The sequence below is a fragment of the Aegilops tauschii genome, chromosome 2, assembly GCF_002575655.3.
Source record: "Aegilops tauschii subsp. strangulata cultivar AL8/78 chromosome 2, Aet v6.0, whole genome shotgun sequence".
NCBI lineage: Eukaryota > Viridiplantae > Streptophyta > Magnoliopsida > Poales > Poaceae > Aegilops > Aegilops tauschii.
Window position 1 is genome coordinate 597,136,213 of NC_053036.3, and position 15,126 is coordinate 597,151,338.

At 46.8% G+C, this 15,126-nt stretch overlaps 1 protein-coding gene across 1 annotated transcript; it reads left to right on the top strand.

Annotated features, from left to right (window-relative positions):
• The first annotated feature begins 13,155 nt into the window (after window positions 1-13,155).
• Window positions 13,156-14,804, top strand: LOC109739320 (GTPase activating protein 1). The gene is made up of 3 exons (XM_020298408.4): window positions 13,156-13,492; window positions 13,679-13,774; window positions 14,046-14,804. The coding sequence occupies exons 1-3, from the start codon at window positions 13,379-13,381 to the stop codon at window positions 14,346-14,348; spliced, it is 513 nt and encodes a 170-aa protein (XP_020153997.1). The 5' UTR covers window positions 13,156-13,378; the 3' UTR covers window positions 14,349-14,804.
• The last annotated feature ends 322 nt before the right edge of the window (window positions 14,805-15,126 follow it).

The following is a 15,126-nucleotide window of genomic DNA, read 5'->3' on the forward strand; positions in this document are numbered from 1 at the left end:
CTTGCGAACCGTGCCTCATGGGCAAGATGACTAAAACACCGTTCTCCGGAACTATGGAGAGAGCAACAGATTTATTGGAAATCATACATACAGATGTATGTGGTCCGATGAATATTGAGGCTCGTGGCGGATATCGTTATTTTCTCACCTTCACAGATGATTTGAGCAGATATGGGTATATCTACTTAATGAAACATAAGTCTGAAACATTTGAAAAGTTCAAAGAATTTCAGAGTGAAGTTGAAAATTATCGTAACAAGAAAATAAAATTTCTACGATCTGATCGTGGAGGAGAATATTTGAGTTACGAGTTTGGCCTACATTTGAAACTATGCGGAATAGTTTCGCAACTCACGCCACCCGGAACACCACAGCGTAATGGTGTGTCCGAACGTCGTAATCGTACTTTACTAGATATGGTGCGATCTATGATGTCTCTTACTGATTTACCGCTATCGTTTTGGGGTTATGCTTTAGAGACGGCTGCATTCACTCTAAATAGGGCACCATCGAAATCCGTTGAAACGACACCTTATGAACTATGGTTTGGCAAGAAACCAAAGTTGTCGTATCTTAAAGTTTGGGGTTGCGATGCTTATGTGAAGAAACTTCAACCTGATAAGCTCGAACCTAAATCGAAGAAATGTGTCTTCATAGGATACCCAAAGGAGACTGTTGGGTACACCTTCTATCACAGATCCGAAGGCAAGACATTCGTTGCTAAGAATGGATCCTTTCTAGAGAAGGAGTTTCTCTCGAAAGAAGTGAGTGGGAGGAAAGTAGAACTTGATGAGGAAACTATACCTGCTCCCTTATTGGAAAGTAGATCATCACAGAAACCAGTTTCTGCGACACCTACGCCAATTAGTGGGGAAGTTAATGATAATGATCATGAAACTTCAGATCAAGTTATTACTGAACCTCATAGATCAACCAGATTAAGATCCGCACCAGAGTGGTACGGTAATCCTGTTTTGGAGGTTATGTTGCTAGACCATGACGAACCTACGAACTATGAAGAAGCGATGGTGAGCCCAGATTCCGCAGAATGGCTTGAGGCCATGAAATCCGAGATGGGATCCATGTATGAGAACAAAGTATGGACTTTGGTTGACTTGCACGATGATCGGCAAGCCATTGAAAATAAATGGATCTTCAAGAAGAAGACTGACGCTGACGGTAATGTTACTGTCTATAAAGCTCGACTTGTTGCGAAAGGTTTTCGACAAGTTCAAGGGATTGACTACGATGAGACCTTCTCACCCGTAGCGATGCTTAAGTCTGTCCGAATCATGTTAGCAATTGCCGCATTTTATGATTATGAAATTTGGCAAATGGATGTAAAAACTGCATTCCTGAATGGATTTCTGGAAGAAGAGTTGTATATGATGCAACCGGAAGGTTTTATCGATCCAGAGGGGGCTAACAAAGTGTGCAAGCTCCAGCGATCCATTTATGGACTGGTGCAAGCCTCTCGGAGTTGGAATAAACGCTTTGATAGTGTGATCAAAGCATTTGGTTTTATACAGACTTTTGGACGCATTTCTGATATTATATGTGGATGACATATTGCTGATTGGAAATGATATAGAATTTCTAGATAGCATAAAGGGATACTTGAATAAGAGTTTTTCAATGAAAGACCTCGGTGAAGCTGCATATATATTGGGCATCAAGATCTATAGAGATAGATCAAGACGCTTAATTGGACTTTCACAAAGCACATACCTTGACAAAGTTTTGAAGAAATTCAAAATGGATCAAGCAAAGAAAGGGTTCTTGCCTGTACTACAAGGTGTGAGATTGAGTAAGACTCAATGCCCGACCACTGCAGAAGATAGAGAGAAGATGAAAGATGTTCCCTATGCTTCAGCCATAGGCTCTATCATGTATGCAATGCTGTGTACCAGACCTGATGTGTGCCTTGCTATAAGTTTAGCAGGGAGGTACCAAAGTAATCCAGGAGTGGATCACTGGACAGCGGTCAAGAACATCCTGAAATACCTGAAAAGGACTAAGGATATGTTTCTCGTTTATGGAGGTGACAAAGAGCTCATCGTAAATGGTTACGTTGATGCAAGCTTTGACACTGATCCGGACGATTCTAAATCACAAACCGGATACGTGTTCACATTGAACAGTGGAGCTGTCAGTTGGTGCAGTTCCAAGCAAAGTGTCGTGGCGGGATCTACGTGTGAAGCGGAGTACATAGCTGCTTCGGAAGCAGCAAATGAAGGAGTCTGGATGAAGGAGTTCATATCTGATCTAGGTGTCATACCTAGTGCATCGGGACCAATGAAAATCTTTTGTGACAATACTGGTGCAATTGCCTTAGCAAAGGAATCCAGATTTCACAAGAGAACCAAGCACATCAGAAGACGCTTCAATTCCATCTGGGATTTAGTCCAGGTGGGAGACATAGAAATTTGCAAGATACATACGGATCTGAATGTTGCAGACCCATTAACTAAGCCTCTTCCACGAGCAAAACATGATCAGCACCAAGACTCCATGGGTGTAAGAATCATTACTGTGTAATCTAGATTATTGACTCTAGTGCAAGTGGGAGACTGAAGGAAATATGCCCTAGAGGCAATAATAAAGTATTATTTATTTCCTTATATCATGATAAATGTTTATTATTCATGCTAGAATTGTATTAACCGGAAACATAATACATGTGTGAATACATAGACAAACAGAGTGTCACTAGTATGCCTCTACTTGACTAGCTCGTTAATCAAAGATGGTTATGTTTCCTAGCCATAGACATGATTTGTCATTTGATTAATGGGATCACCTCATTAGGAGAATGACGTGATTGACTTGACCCATTCCGTTAGCTTAGCACTCGATCGTTTAGTATGTTGCTATTGCTTTCTTCATGACTTATACATGTTCCTATGACTATGAGATTATGCAACTCCCGTTTACCAGAGTAACACTTTGTGTGCTACCAAACGTCACAACGTAACTGGGTGATTATAAAGGTGCTCTACAGGTGTCTCCAAAGGTAGTTGTTGGGTTGGCGTATTTCGAGATTAGGATTTGTCACTCCGATTGTCGGAGAGGTATCTCTGGGCCCACTCGGTAATGCACATCACTATAAAGCCTTGCAAGCATTGTAACTAATGAGTTAGTTGCGGGATGATGTATTACGGAACGAGTAAAGAGACTTGCCGGTAACGAGATTGAACTAGGTATCGAGATACCGACGATCGAATCTCGGGCAAGTAACATACCGATGACAAAGGGAACAACGTATGTTGTTATGCGGTCTGACCGATAAAGATCTTCGTAGAATATGTAGGAACCAATATGAGCATCCAGGTTCCGCTATTGGTTATTGACCGGAGAGGTGTCTCGGTCATGTCTACATAGTTCTCGAACCCGTAGGGTCCGCACGCTTAACGTTACGATGACAATTATATTATGAGTTTATATGTTTTGATGTACCGAAAGTTGTTCGGAGTCCCGGGTGTGATCACGGACATGACGAGGAGTCTCGAAATGGTCGAGACATAAAGATTGATATATTGGAAGCCTATGTTTGGACATCGGAAGTGTTCCGGGTGAAATCGGGATTTTTCCGGAGTACCGGGAGGTTACCGGAACCCCCCGGTAACTTAATGGGCCTTAGTGGGCCTAGGTGGAAGAGAGGAGAGGAGGCCAGGGCAGGGCCGCGCCCCCCTCCCCCCCAGTCTGAATAGGACAAGGAGAGGGGGGCGGCGCCCCCCTTCCTTCCTCCCCTCCACCTCTTCCCCTCTTCCACTCCTAGTCCAACATGGAAAGGGGGGAGTCCTACTCCCGGTAGGAGTAGGACTCCTCCTGGCGCGCCACACCTCCTTGGCCGGCGGCCTCCCCCTTGCACCTTTATATACGGGGGCAGGGGGCACCTCTAGACACACAATTGATCAACGATCTTTTAGCCGTGTGCGGTGCCCCCCTCCACCATATTACACCTCGATAATATCGTTGCGGAGCTTAGGCGAAGCCCTGCGTCGGTAAAACATCATCATCGTCACCACGCCGTCGTGCTGACGAAACTCTCCCTCAACACTCGGTTGGATCGGAGTTCGAGGGACGTCATCGAGCTGAACGTGTGCTGAACTCGGAGGTGTCGTGCGTTCGGTACTTGATCGGTCGGATCGTGAAGACTTACGACTACATCAACCGCGTTGTGTTAACGCTTCCGCTTTCGGTCTACGAGGGTACGTAGACAACACTCTCCCCTCTCGTTGCTATGCATCACCATGATCTTGCCTGTGCGTAGGAATTTTTTTGAAATTACTACGTTCCCCAACACCTTACACGTACGCTTACGTGAGACAGGTTCCACCGACTGACATGCACTAGTTGCATAAGGTGGCTAGCGGGTGTCTGTCTCTCCCACTTTAGTCAGATCGGATTCGATGAAAAGGGTCCTTATGAAGGGTAAATAGAAATTGGCATATCACGTTGTGGTTTTGGCGTAGGTAAGAAACGTTCTTGCTAGAAACCTATAGCAGCCACGTAAAAATTTGCAACAACAATTAGAGGACGTCTAACTTGTTTTTGCAGCATGTGTCATGTGATGTGATATGGCCAGAAGAATGTGATGAATGATATATGTGATGTTTGAGATTGATCATGTTCTTGTAATAGGAATCACGACTTGCATGTCGATGAGTATGACAACCGGCAGGAGCCATAGGAGTTGTCTTAATTTATTTATGACATGTGTGTCAACTGAAACGTCATGTAATTACTTTACTTTGTTGCTAACCGTTAGCCATAGTAGTAGAAGTAATAGTTGGCGAGACAACTTCATGAAGACATGATGATGGAGATCATGATGATGGAGATCATGGTGTCATGCCGGTGACGATGATGAACATGGCGCCCCGAAGATGGAGATCAAAAGGAGCAAAATGATATTGGCCATATCATGTCACTATTTGATTGCATGTGATGTTTATCATGTTTTACATCTTATTTGCTTAGAACGACGGTAGCATAAATAAGATGATCCCTCGCTAAAATTTCAAGAAAGTGTTCCCCCTAACTGTGCACCGTTGCGAAGGTTCGTTGTTCCGAAGCACCACGTGATGATCGGGTGTGATAGGTTCTAACGTTCGCATACAACGGGTATAAGCCAGATTTACACACGCAATACACTTAGATTGACTTGACGAGCCAAGCATGTACAGACATGGCCTCAGAACACAAGAGACCGAAAGGTCGAACATGAGTCGTATAGTAGATACGATCAACATGAAGATGTTCACCGATGATGACTAGTCCGTCTCACGTGATGATCGGACACGGCCTAGTTGACTCGGATCATGTATCACTTAGATGACTAGAGGGATGTCTGTCTGAGTGGGAGTTCATTAATAATTTGATTAGATGAACTTAATTATCATGAACTTAGTCTAAAATCTTTACAATATGTCTTGTAGATCAAATGGCCCACACTAATGTCAACCTCAACTTTAACGCGTTCCTAGAGAAAACCAAGCTGAAAGACGATGGTAGCAACTATACGGACTGGGTCCGGAACTTGAGGATTATCCTCATAGCTGCCAAGAAAGCATATGTCCTTGAAGCACCGCTAGGTGAAGCACCCGTCCCAGCAAACCAAGACATTATGAACGCCTGGCAAACACGTGTTGATGATTACTCCCTGGTTCAGTGCGGCATGCTTTACAGCTTAGAACCGGGGCTCCAAAAGCGTTTCGAGCAGCACAGAGCATATGAGATGTTCCAAGAGCTGAAAATGGTTTTCCAAGCTCATGCCCGGGTCGAGAGATATGAAGTCTCCGACAAGTTCTACAGTTGTAAGATGGAGGAGAATAGTTCCGTCAGCGAACACATACTCAAAATGTCTGGGTTGCACAACCGCTTGTCTCAGCTGGGAGTTAATCTCCTGGATGACGCGGTCGTTGACAGAATCCTTCAGTCGCTTCCACCTAGCTACAAGAGCTTTGTGATGAACTTCAATATGCAGGGGATGGAAAAGACCATTCCTGAGGTATATTCAATGTTGAAATCAGCGGAGGTGGAGATCAAAAAGGAACATCAAGTGTTGATGGTGAATAAAACCACTAAGTTCAAGAAAGGCAAGGGTAAGAAGAATTTCAAGAAAGACGGCAAGGGAGTTGTCGCGCCCGGTAAGCAAGCTGCCGGGAAGAAGACAAAGAATGGACCCAAGCCTGAGACTGAGTGCTTTTATTGCAAGGGAAACGTCACTGGAAGCGGAACTGCCCCAAGTACTTAGCGGATAAGAAGGCCGGCAATACCAAAGGTATATGTGATATACATGTTATTGATGTGTACCTAACCAGCGCTCGTAGTAGCTCCTGGGTATTTGATACCGGTGCGGTTGCTCATATTTGTAACTCAAAGCGGGAGCTGTGGAATAAGCGAAGACTGGCGAAGGACGAGGTGACGATGCGCGTCGGGAATGGTTCCAAGGTCGATGTGATCGCCGTCGGCACGCTACCTCTACATTTACCTACGGGATTAGTTTTAAACCTCAATAATTGTTATTTAGTGCCATCTTTGAGCATGAACGTTGTATCTGGATCTCGTTTGATGCGAGATGGCTACTCATTTAAATCCGAGAATAATGGTTGTTCTATTTATATGAGAGATATGTTTTATGGTCATGCCCCGCTGGTCAATGGTTTATTCTTAATGAATCTCGAACGTGATGTTACACATATTCATAGTGTGAATGCCAAGAAATGTAAGGTTGATAATGATAGTCCCACATACTTGTGGCACTGCCGCCTTGGTCACATTAGTGTCAAACGCATGAAGAAACTCCATGCAGATGGACTTTTGGAGTCTCTTGATTATGAATCATTTGACACGTGCGAACCATGCCTCATGGGCAAAATGACCAAGACTCCGTTCTCCGGAACAATGGAGCGAGCAACCAACTTATTGGAAATCATACATACTGATGTGTGCGGTCCAATGAGTGTTGAGGCTCGCGGTGCCTATCGTTATGTTCTCACCCTCACTGATGACTTGAGTAGATATGGGTATGTCTACTTAATGAAACACAAGTCTGAGACCTTTGAAAAGTTCAAGGAATTTCAGAGTGAGGTTGAGAATCAACGTGGCAGGAAAATAAAGTTCTTACGATCAGATCGTGGAGGGGAATATTTGAGTCACGAATTTGGCACACACTTAACGAAATGTGGAATTGTTTCACAACTCACGCCGCCTGGAACACCTCAGCGTAATGGTGTGTCCGAACGTCGTAATCGCACTCTATTGGATATGGCTCCGTCGAAATCCGTTGAGACAACACCGTATGAATTATGGTTTGGAAGGAAACCTAAGCTGTCGTTTCTTAAAGTTTGGGGATGCGATGCTTATGTCAAGAAACTTCAACCTGAAAAGCTCGAACCCAAGTCGGAAAAATGTGTCTTCATAGGATACCCTAAGGAAACCATTGGGTATACCTTCTATCTCAGATCCGAAGGCAAGATCCTCGTTGCCAAGAACGGGTCCTTTCTGGAGAAAGAGTTTCTCTCGAAAGAAGTAAGTGGGAGGAAAGTGGAACTTGATGAGATGACCCCTCTCGAACCAGAAAGTAGCGCAGCACAAGAAAATGTTTCTGCGGTGCCTGCACCGACTAGAGAGGAAGTTAATGATGACGATCATGATCAAGTTACCACTGAACTTCGTAGGTCCACAAGGACACGTTCCGCACCAGAGTGGTACGGCAACCCTGTCATGGAAATCATGTTGTTGGACAACGGTGAACCTTCGAACTATGAAGAAGCAATGGCGGGCCCAGATTCCAACAAATGGCTTGAAGCCATGCAATCTGAGATAGGATCCATGTATGAAAACAAAGTATGGACTTTGACAGACTTGCCCGATGATCGGCGAGCGATAGAAAATAAATGGATCTTTAAGAAGAAGACGGACGCGGATGGAAATGTTACCATCTATAAAGCTCGTCTTGTCGCTAAGGGTTATCGACAAGTTCAAGGAGTTGACTACGATGAGACCTTCTCACCCGTAGCGAAGCTGAAGTCCGTCCGAATCATGTTAGCAATTGCCGCATTCTACAATTATGAAATATGGCAAATGGACGTCAAAACGGCATTCCTTAACGGCTTCCTTAAGGAAGAATTGTATATGATGCAGCCGGAAGGTTTTGTCGATCCTAAGAATGCTGACAAGGTATGCAAGCTCCAACGCTCAATCTATGGGCTGGTGCAGGCATCTCGGAGTTGGAACATTCGCTTTGATGAGATGATCAAAGCGTTTGGGTTTACACAGACTTATGGAGAAGCCTGTGTTTACAAGAAAGTGAGTGGGAGCTCTGTAGCATTTCTCATATTATATGTGGATGACATATTATTGATGGGAAATGATATAGAATTCTTGGAAAGCATAAAGGCCTACTTGAATAAGTGTTTTTCAATGAAGGACCTTGGAGAAGCTGCTTACATATTAGGCATCAAGATCTATAAAGATAGATCGAGACGCCTCATAGGTCTTTCACAAAGCACATACCTTGATAAGATATTGAAGAAGTTCAATATGGATCAGTCCAAGAAGGGGTTCTTGCCTGTATTGCAAGGTGTGAGATTGAGCACGGCTCAATGCCCGACCACAGCAGAAGATAAAGAAAATATGAGTGTCATCCCCTATGCCTTGGCCATAGAGTCTATTATGTATGCCATGTTGTGTACCAGACCTGATGTAAACCTTGTCGTAAGTTTGGTAGGAAGGTACCAAAGTAATCCCAGCATGGAACACTGGACAGCGGTCAAGAACACCCTGAAGTACCTGAAAAGGACTAAGTATATGTTTCTCGTTTATGGAGGTGACGAAGAGCTTGTCGTAAAGGGTTATGTCGATGCTAGCTTCGACACAGATCTGGATGACTCTAAGTCACAAACCGAATATATTTTGAATGGTGGGGCACTCAGCTGGTGCAGTTGCAAGCAAAGCGTCGTGGCGGGATCTACATGTGAAGCGGAGTACATGGCAGCCTCGGATGCAGCACATGAAGCAATCTGGATGACGGAGTTCATTGCCGACCTAGGAGTTATTCCCAATGCATCGGGGCCGATGACTCTCTTCTGTGACAACACTGGAGCTATTGCCCTTGCCAAGGAGCCCAGGTTTCACAAGAAGACCAAGCACATCAAGCGTCGCTTCAACTCCATTCGTGAAAATGTTCAAAATGGAGACATAGATATTTGTAAAGTGCATACGGATCTGAATGTCACAAATCCGTTGACTAAACCTCTTCCACGGGCGAAACATGATCAACACCAGAACTCTATGGGTGTACGATTCATCACAATGTAACTAGATTATTGACTCTAGTGCAAGTGGGAGACTGTTGGAAATATGCCCTAGAGGCAATAATAAAATGGTTATTATTATATTTCCTTGTTCATGATAATTGTCTATTGTTCATGCTATAATTGTGTTATCCGGAAATCGTAATACATGTGTGAACACATAGACCATAACATGTCCCTAGTGAGCCTCTAGTTGACTAGCTCGTTGATCAATAGATGGTTACGGTTTCCTGACCATGGACATTGGATGTCATTGATAACGGGATCACATCATTAGGAGAATGATGTGATGGACAAGACCCAATCCTAAGCATAGCACTAGATCGTGTAGTTCGTTTGCTAAAGCTTTTCTAATGTCAAGTATCATTTCCTTAGACCATGAGATCGTGCAACTCCCGGATACCGTAGGAATGCTTTGGTTGTACCAAACGTCACAAGGTAACTGGGTGGCTATAAAGGTGCACTACAGGTATCTCCGAAAGTGTCTGTTGGGTTGGCACGGATCGAGACTGGGATTTGTCACTCCGTATGACGAAGAGGTATCTCTGGGCCCACTCGGTATTGCATCATCATAATGAGCTCAATGTGACTAAGTAGTTAGTCACGGGATCATGCATTACGGAATGAGTAAAGTGACTTGCCGGTAACGAGATTGAACGAGGTATTGGGATACCGACGATCGAATCTCGAGCAAGTAACGTACCGATTGACAAAGGGAATTGTATACGAGATTGCTTGAATCCTCGACATCGTGGTTCATCCGATGAGATTATCGTGGAGCATGTGGGAGCCAACATGGGTCTCCAGATCCCGCTGTTGGTTATTGACCGGAGAGTTGTCTCGGTCATGTCTACGTGTCTCCCGAACCCGTAGGGTCTACACACTTAAGGTTCGGTGACGCTAGAGTTGTAGAGATATTAGTATGCGGTTAACCAAAAGTTGTTCGGAGTCCCGGATGAGATCCCGGACGTCACGAGGAGTTCCGGAATGGTCCGGAGATAAAGATTTATATATAGGAAGTCCAGTTTCGGCCATCGGGAGAGTTTCGGGGGTCACCGGTATTGATCCGGGACCACCGGAAGGGTCCCGGGGGTCCACCTATCCCGGAGGGCCCCATGGGCTGAAGTGGAGTGGGAACCAGCCCCTGGTGGGCTGGTGCGCCCCACCCAAGGGCCCAAGGCGCCTAGGGTTGGAAACCCTAGGGGGCCGTTGCCCCCCGAGGGGGCATGCGTCCCCCTGTTTGGAAACCCTAAGGGGGTCGTTGCCCCCCGAGGGGCCGCCACCCCGGGGGCCGCCGCCCCCCTCTAGATGGGATCTCCAAGGGGGGCACATATATATAGTGGGGGGAGGGAGGGCAGCCGCACCCTAAGCCCTGGCGCCCCCCTCTTCCTCCCGTGACACCTCTTCCTCCTCCAGTAGCGCTTGGCGAAGCCCTGCTGGAATCCCGCTGCTTCCACCACCACGCCGTCGTGCTGCTGGATCTCCATCAACTTCTCCTTCCCCTTTGCTGGATCAAGAAGGAGGAGACGTCTCCGCTCCATACGTGTGTTGAACGCGGAGGTGCCGTCTGTTCGGCGCTAGGATCATCGGTGATTTGAATCACGACGAGTACGACTCCATCAACCCCGTTCTCTTGAACGCTTCCGCTCGCGATCTACAAGGGTATGTAGATGCACTCCTCTCTCTCTCGTTGCTAGATGACTCCATAGATTGATCTTGGTGATGCGTAGAAAATTTTAAATTTCTGCAACGATCCCTAACAGAAACTTGCCCGATGCTGCTCAAATTTGGGCAGGAGCGAGCGGGTTTGACGGGTAACTGTTTCAATTATAAAGGATAAAGTTTTTGAGAAAAAGACTAATTATGGATTAACTCTTCAATTAATACTCATAGCACTATTGTGAGAACAATACTCCCCCCTCAACAGTAGAGACTAGAGAAAGGCAAAAAAAGGGCGAAACCATCGTGAATCCCTCTTCCTCGCCGTCGAGGGCGTGGATCCCGGCCTCCTCCGCTCGCTTTGACGGCTGGGGGAGGTGGGGGGGGGTCCCGTTTCTCTATGTCAGGAGTGTAGATATGGTAGGTTTAGTGGCCGTCGGCGTCGATTTGGTCAGGGTTTTGACGCCGCTCTAGAGAAATAAATCCGTCGCCCTTCCTCTCCCTTGCCGATGCAGGCGGTGCCGGCGGTGTCGGCATGTGGGTGGCGTGGTCTTCGCACTGATCTGTGGATCCAACGGTGGCTCAGCTCCCTTCCCCCCGTCGATTGCAGCTGTGGATTGAAGGGGGATTTTGCTCCTCGAAGATCTAAAGATCTTGCGAGTTCTGGTGTTCTCTGGCTAGTCGGTGCGGCGAAGGCGATTCTGCGTAGTGAGTACTATCCCCGTTCCCCTGTACCGGTGCACTCGCCGTCGATGGTGCATGGGCTGGGTCCAGGTGTGATGTAGGGGACGGATCCCCGGTTTGTGGTGATCATTTGACGACGCCAGCCTTCTCTCCGGTGTGCTGGTCACTTGTGCCTGAAGCTGGCATACTTCCCGGTCGACACATTCATCTTTAAAAGGATGCTTGTTTTTTTGGACTATTAACATGATGCTTGCTCCGGCTATGGAGTGGCGATGGTAACGACGCGTCTGCAACTCGCTCCGGTGAGAATAGTCTGCGATGAGTCATATGAGGACCTAGTTGTAATTTTATTTACTTCTTGGATCCCTTGTACTACTGGTGAATCTTCAATATAATCCGGAGGTCTTTTCACACAAAAAAAAAAGAGAACAACTCTTCAAACCAGGGAAAAATAATGTTGAGATGCTCGTAGGAGCGTGTCAGCCGTAGAATTACGATCAGTCTCTTTTCTTACGCAAGCGCTCATATATACTCCCCCCTCCCCCGATCACCTTCGAGAGACTGAACCGACATATCATCTTGAGATTTTATGAAGCACAGGATAAAATGCGAGCACCAGAATATGGACCCGATGGGCTGAAAATACCACTGTCCATCTAACCATTCAGTCACACGTTGGTTCGCACGATTAATCTCCTTTTGCTGCCTTGGAGTCGGAGGAGAGCCGATCGACTTGGTTTCTACCCAACGCGTGAGGTTTTTGCTTGCCAGCCAAAGTTACTTTTCATTATTTCATTTCCTGCCTAGCGATTTATTACTCCACACTACCACTAGTATACTTTTCCTTAAAGCTAAAGCGATTCTAAAATGGCATGATTGCACAACATAACATCCAAACCGAACAAGTCGCTGGCTGCTTCAACGGCTCTGCTCCTGGGTCAAGACGGACTCGATGGTCATGCATGTAAACGAGTGAGCGCAGACGCACCGAACGTGCAGCTTCGGCGAACTTTGAATCACGTCGAGACTCACCTTCCTTTTTCTGAGAAAATCGCGTCGAAACTTGCCTGATGGGGCAGATCGATCGGCCTGAAAAGCCCATTGACAGCTCAGAAAATGCTAAATGCCGTGTCCTCCACTCGCTCGCTCCCGGAAGATTGATTGATTGATTGGTGGCCATTTTTAGTTCCTGATGACAAATTCGACCAAAGCCACACTCTACTTTGCATCTTGATAGTATCGTTCTAGACTTCCAGTGGGATGTTTCTCGTGAGCCCAACCAAATCTGGCCTCGAGAAGCGCGGGCACCAACTGTGAATTCGGGAGTAGTTGAAGGGAGTACTTTTTTTTTTTGAAATAAAAATGCAGTACTATTTCGCCCCCAACGGAATGTGTTTTCCGATGGAGACACCCACGCGAATCCACCCGGCAAGATTAAAAGCGTTACTAGTAGTAGCAAACACTGGAGCACAGTCCACGCGCTCCAGGTGGTGGAGCGGTCACTCGTTGTCGTTGTCTCATAGCAGGCGTCGCTCACCCGGGGGAGTACTAGTATTTAGCAGGAGCGGGGGGTGGGGCGGGGGGTGGAGAGAAAGCAACGGCTGCCGTCCCCTGCCTGCCACTCAACTGCAACTCAACCAGTCAGTCGCCATTACTCTTGTTTCTCATCACCCACCGCGAGCGCGAAGCAGGAGGAGCGGAGGAGCAGCACCATGCTGGGGCATCTGGTCGGGCTGGTGAAGGTGCGGGTGACGCGCGGGGTGAACCTCGCCATCCGCGACCTCCGCTCCAGCGACCCCTACGTCGTCGTCCGCATGGGCAAGCAGGTTCGTTCCGTCTCGGTCTCGAGCTCCTCTCTTTTCCCCTTCTCTCGCTGTGCAGATGCACCGTCGATCTGCCCGTCGATTCCGCGAATTTTAGTCCTCTTTTGGAAAGAATTAATCGCCTCTCCGCGGTCCCCGTTCTGGAGTGTTCTCCTCCTGATTATTCTCGCCCGCTGTAATATTTCGCAGAAGCTGAAGACGCGAGTGGTGAGAAAGAGCATCAATCCGGAGTGGAACGACGAGCTGACCCTCTCCATCGAAGATCCCACCATTCCTGTCAAACTGGTATGCGTTCCATTCTCTTTCCCCCTTTTCCCTCTCTCGTGCCTCAGCAATTCAACTGATTTTTGGGAAAATTTCCTAGTAAATCGAATCGTGAAACGCAATCAATTTTCTCCCTGCAAAAAAGAGAGAGAAAGAAAAATAATGTGATGCCTTTGCGCAAAAGGAAAGGAAGGTGAACATTCTGGAAACGCGGGGTACAGTACAGACAAGCAGATGGTAACTGGCTGAGAGACAGCTGCCTGACAACCCATTGCTTCTTGTTCTTCTTCAGGACGTGTTCGACAAGGACACATTCTTCGACGACCCGATGGGCAACGCGGAGCTGGACATCGGGCCGCTGGTGGAGGCCGCGACGATGAGGATCCAGCTGCAGGGCGTCGCCGACAACTCGGTTGTCAAGAAGCTGGTGCCCAACCGGCAGAACTGCCTCGCGGAGGAGAGCGCCATATACCTGTCCGAGGGCACGGTGAAGCAGGACGTGGTGCTCAGGCTCAGGAACGTGGAGTGCGGGGAGGTCGAGCTGCAGCTCCAGTGGATCGACATCCCCGGCTCCAAGGGCGCATCAGGCTTTTAAATTCCATAATTAGCTCTGCACTCTCTGCTGCCTGCAGAGTTCTTTCTCAAGTGAAAAGCTGGGGTAAATTATGTTTAGAATCGAAGCTTAAGCTAGGATTTAGATGTTGCGATAGTATGGCCGCCGTCAGTGTGGTCGAACTTCCTAAGACGGACCGAAGAAAGAAAGAGCTGATGGCAGGGGCGTAAAGCGTGTAAGGATTCCATCCTCCTTGCTTGATGTGCTCTGCATCTGCAATCCGGAGAGCAAAGGCTACAATGTGCTGATCAGTCTTGGCATTTCCGAACCTTGGTTGCCGATGCTAGTCAGTCGGTGATGGGTGATTAATCGCAGTTGCAGGATCGAAGAGTAGGTCTGGTTTCTAAAGGAGAATTTCCTTTTGTTTCAGGGAAATTTCTGCGGTGATCTTGATTTGCAGCGCGTAACGATATGCAACTTGTGTGTTTAGACGCGTAATGCTCACAGACTTGAACACCGTCTTGACTTGCTCGTCAAACCATGCTTGCATATTACTCCCTCTGTAAACTAATATCAGATCATTTAGATCATTAAAGTAGTGATCTAAACAATCTTATTTAGATGTTATAATTATGCATACGAAATTACTGTCCACAGACGCTTTGCGGGACGATTTTCACAAGACCTTGTGATCGATGGGTACGGCCCACGTGAACCAAGGTGAAATCAGGCACATCCCATCGTTTGTGTAGCAGTTCTTAGCAGTTCTCTTATGCATATGTAATTCAGAACTCAGACCATTACGAAAAGTAGGCATGAA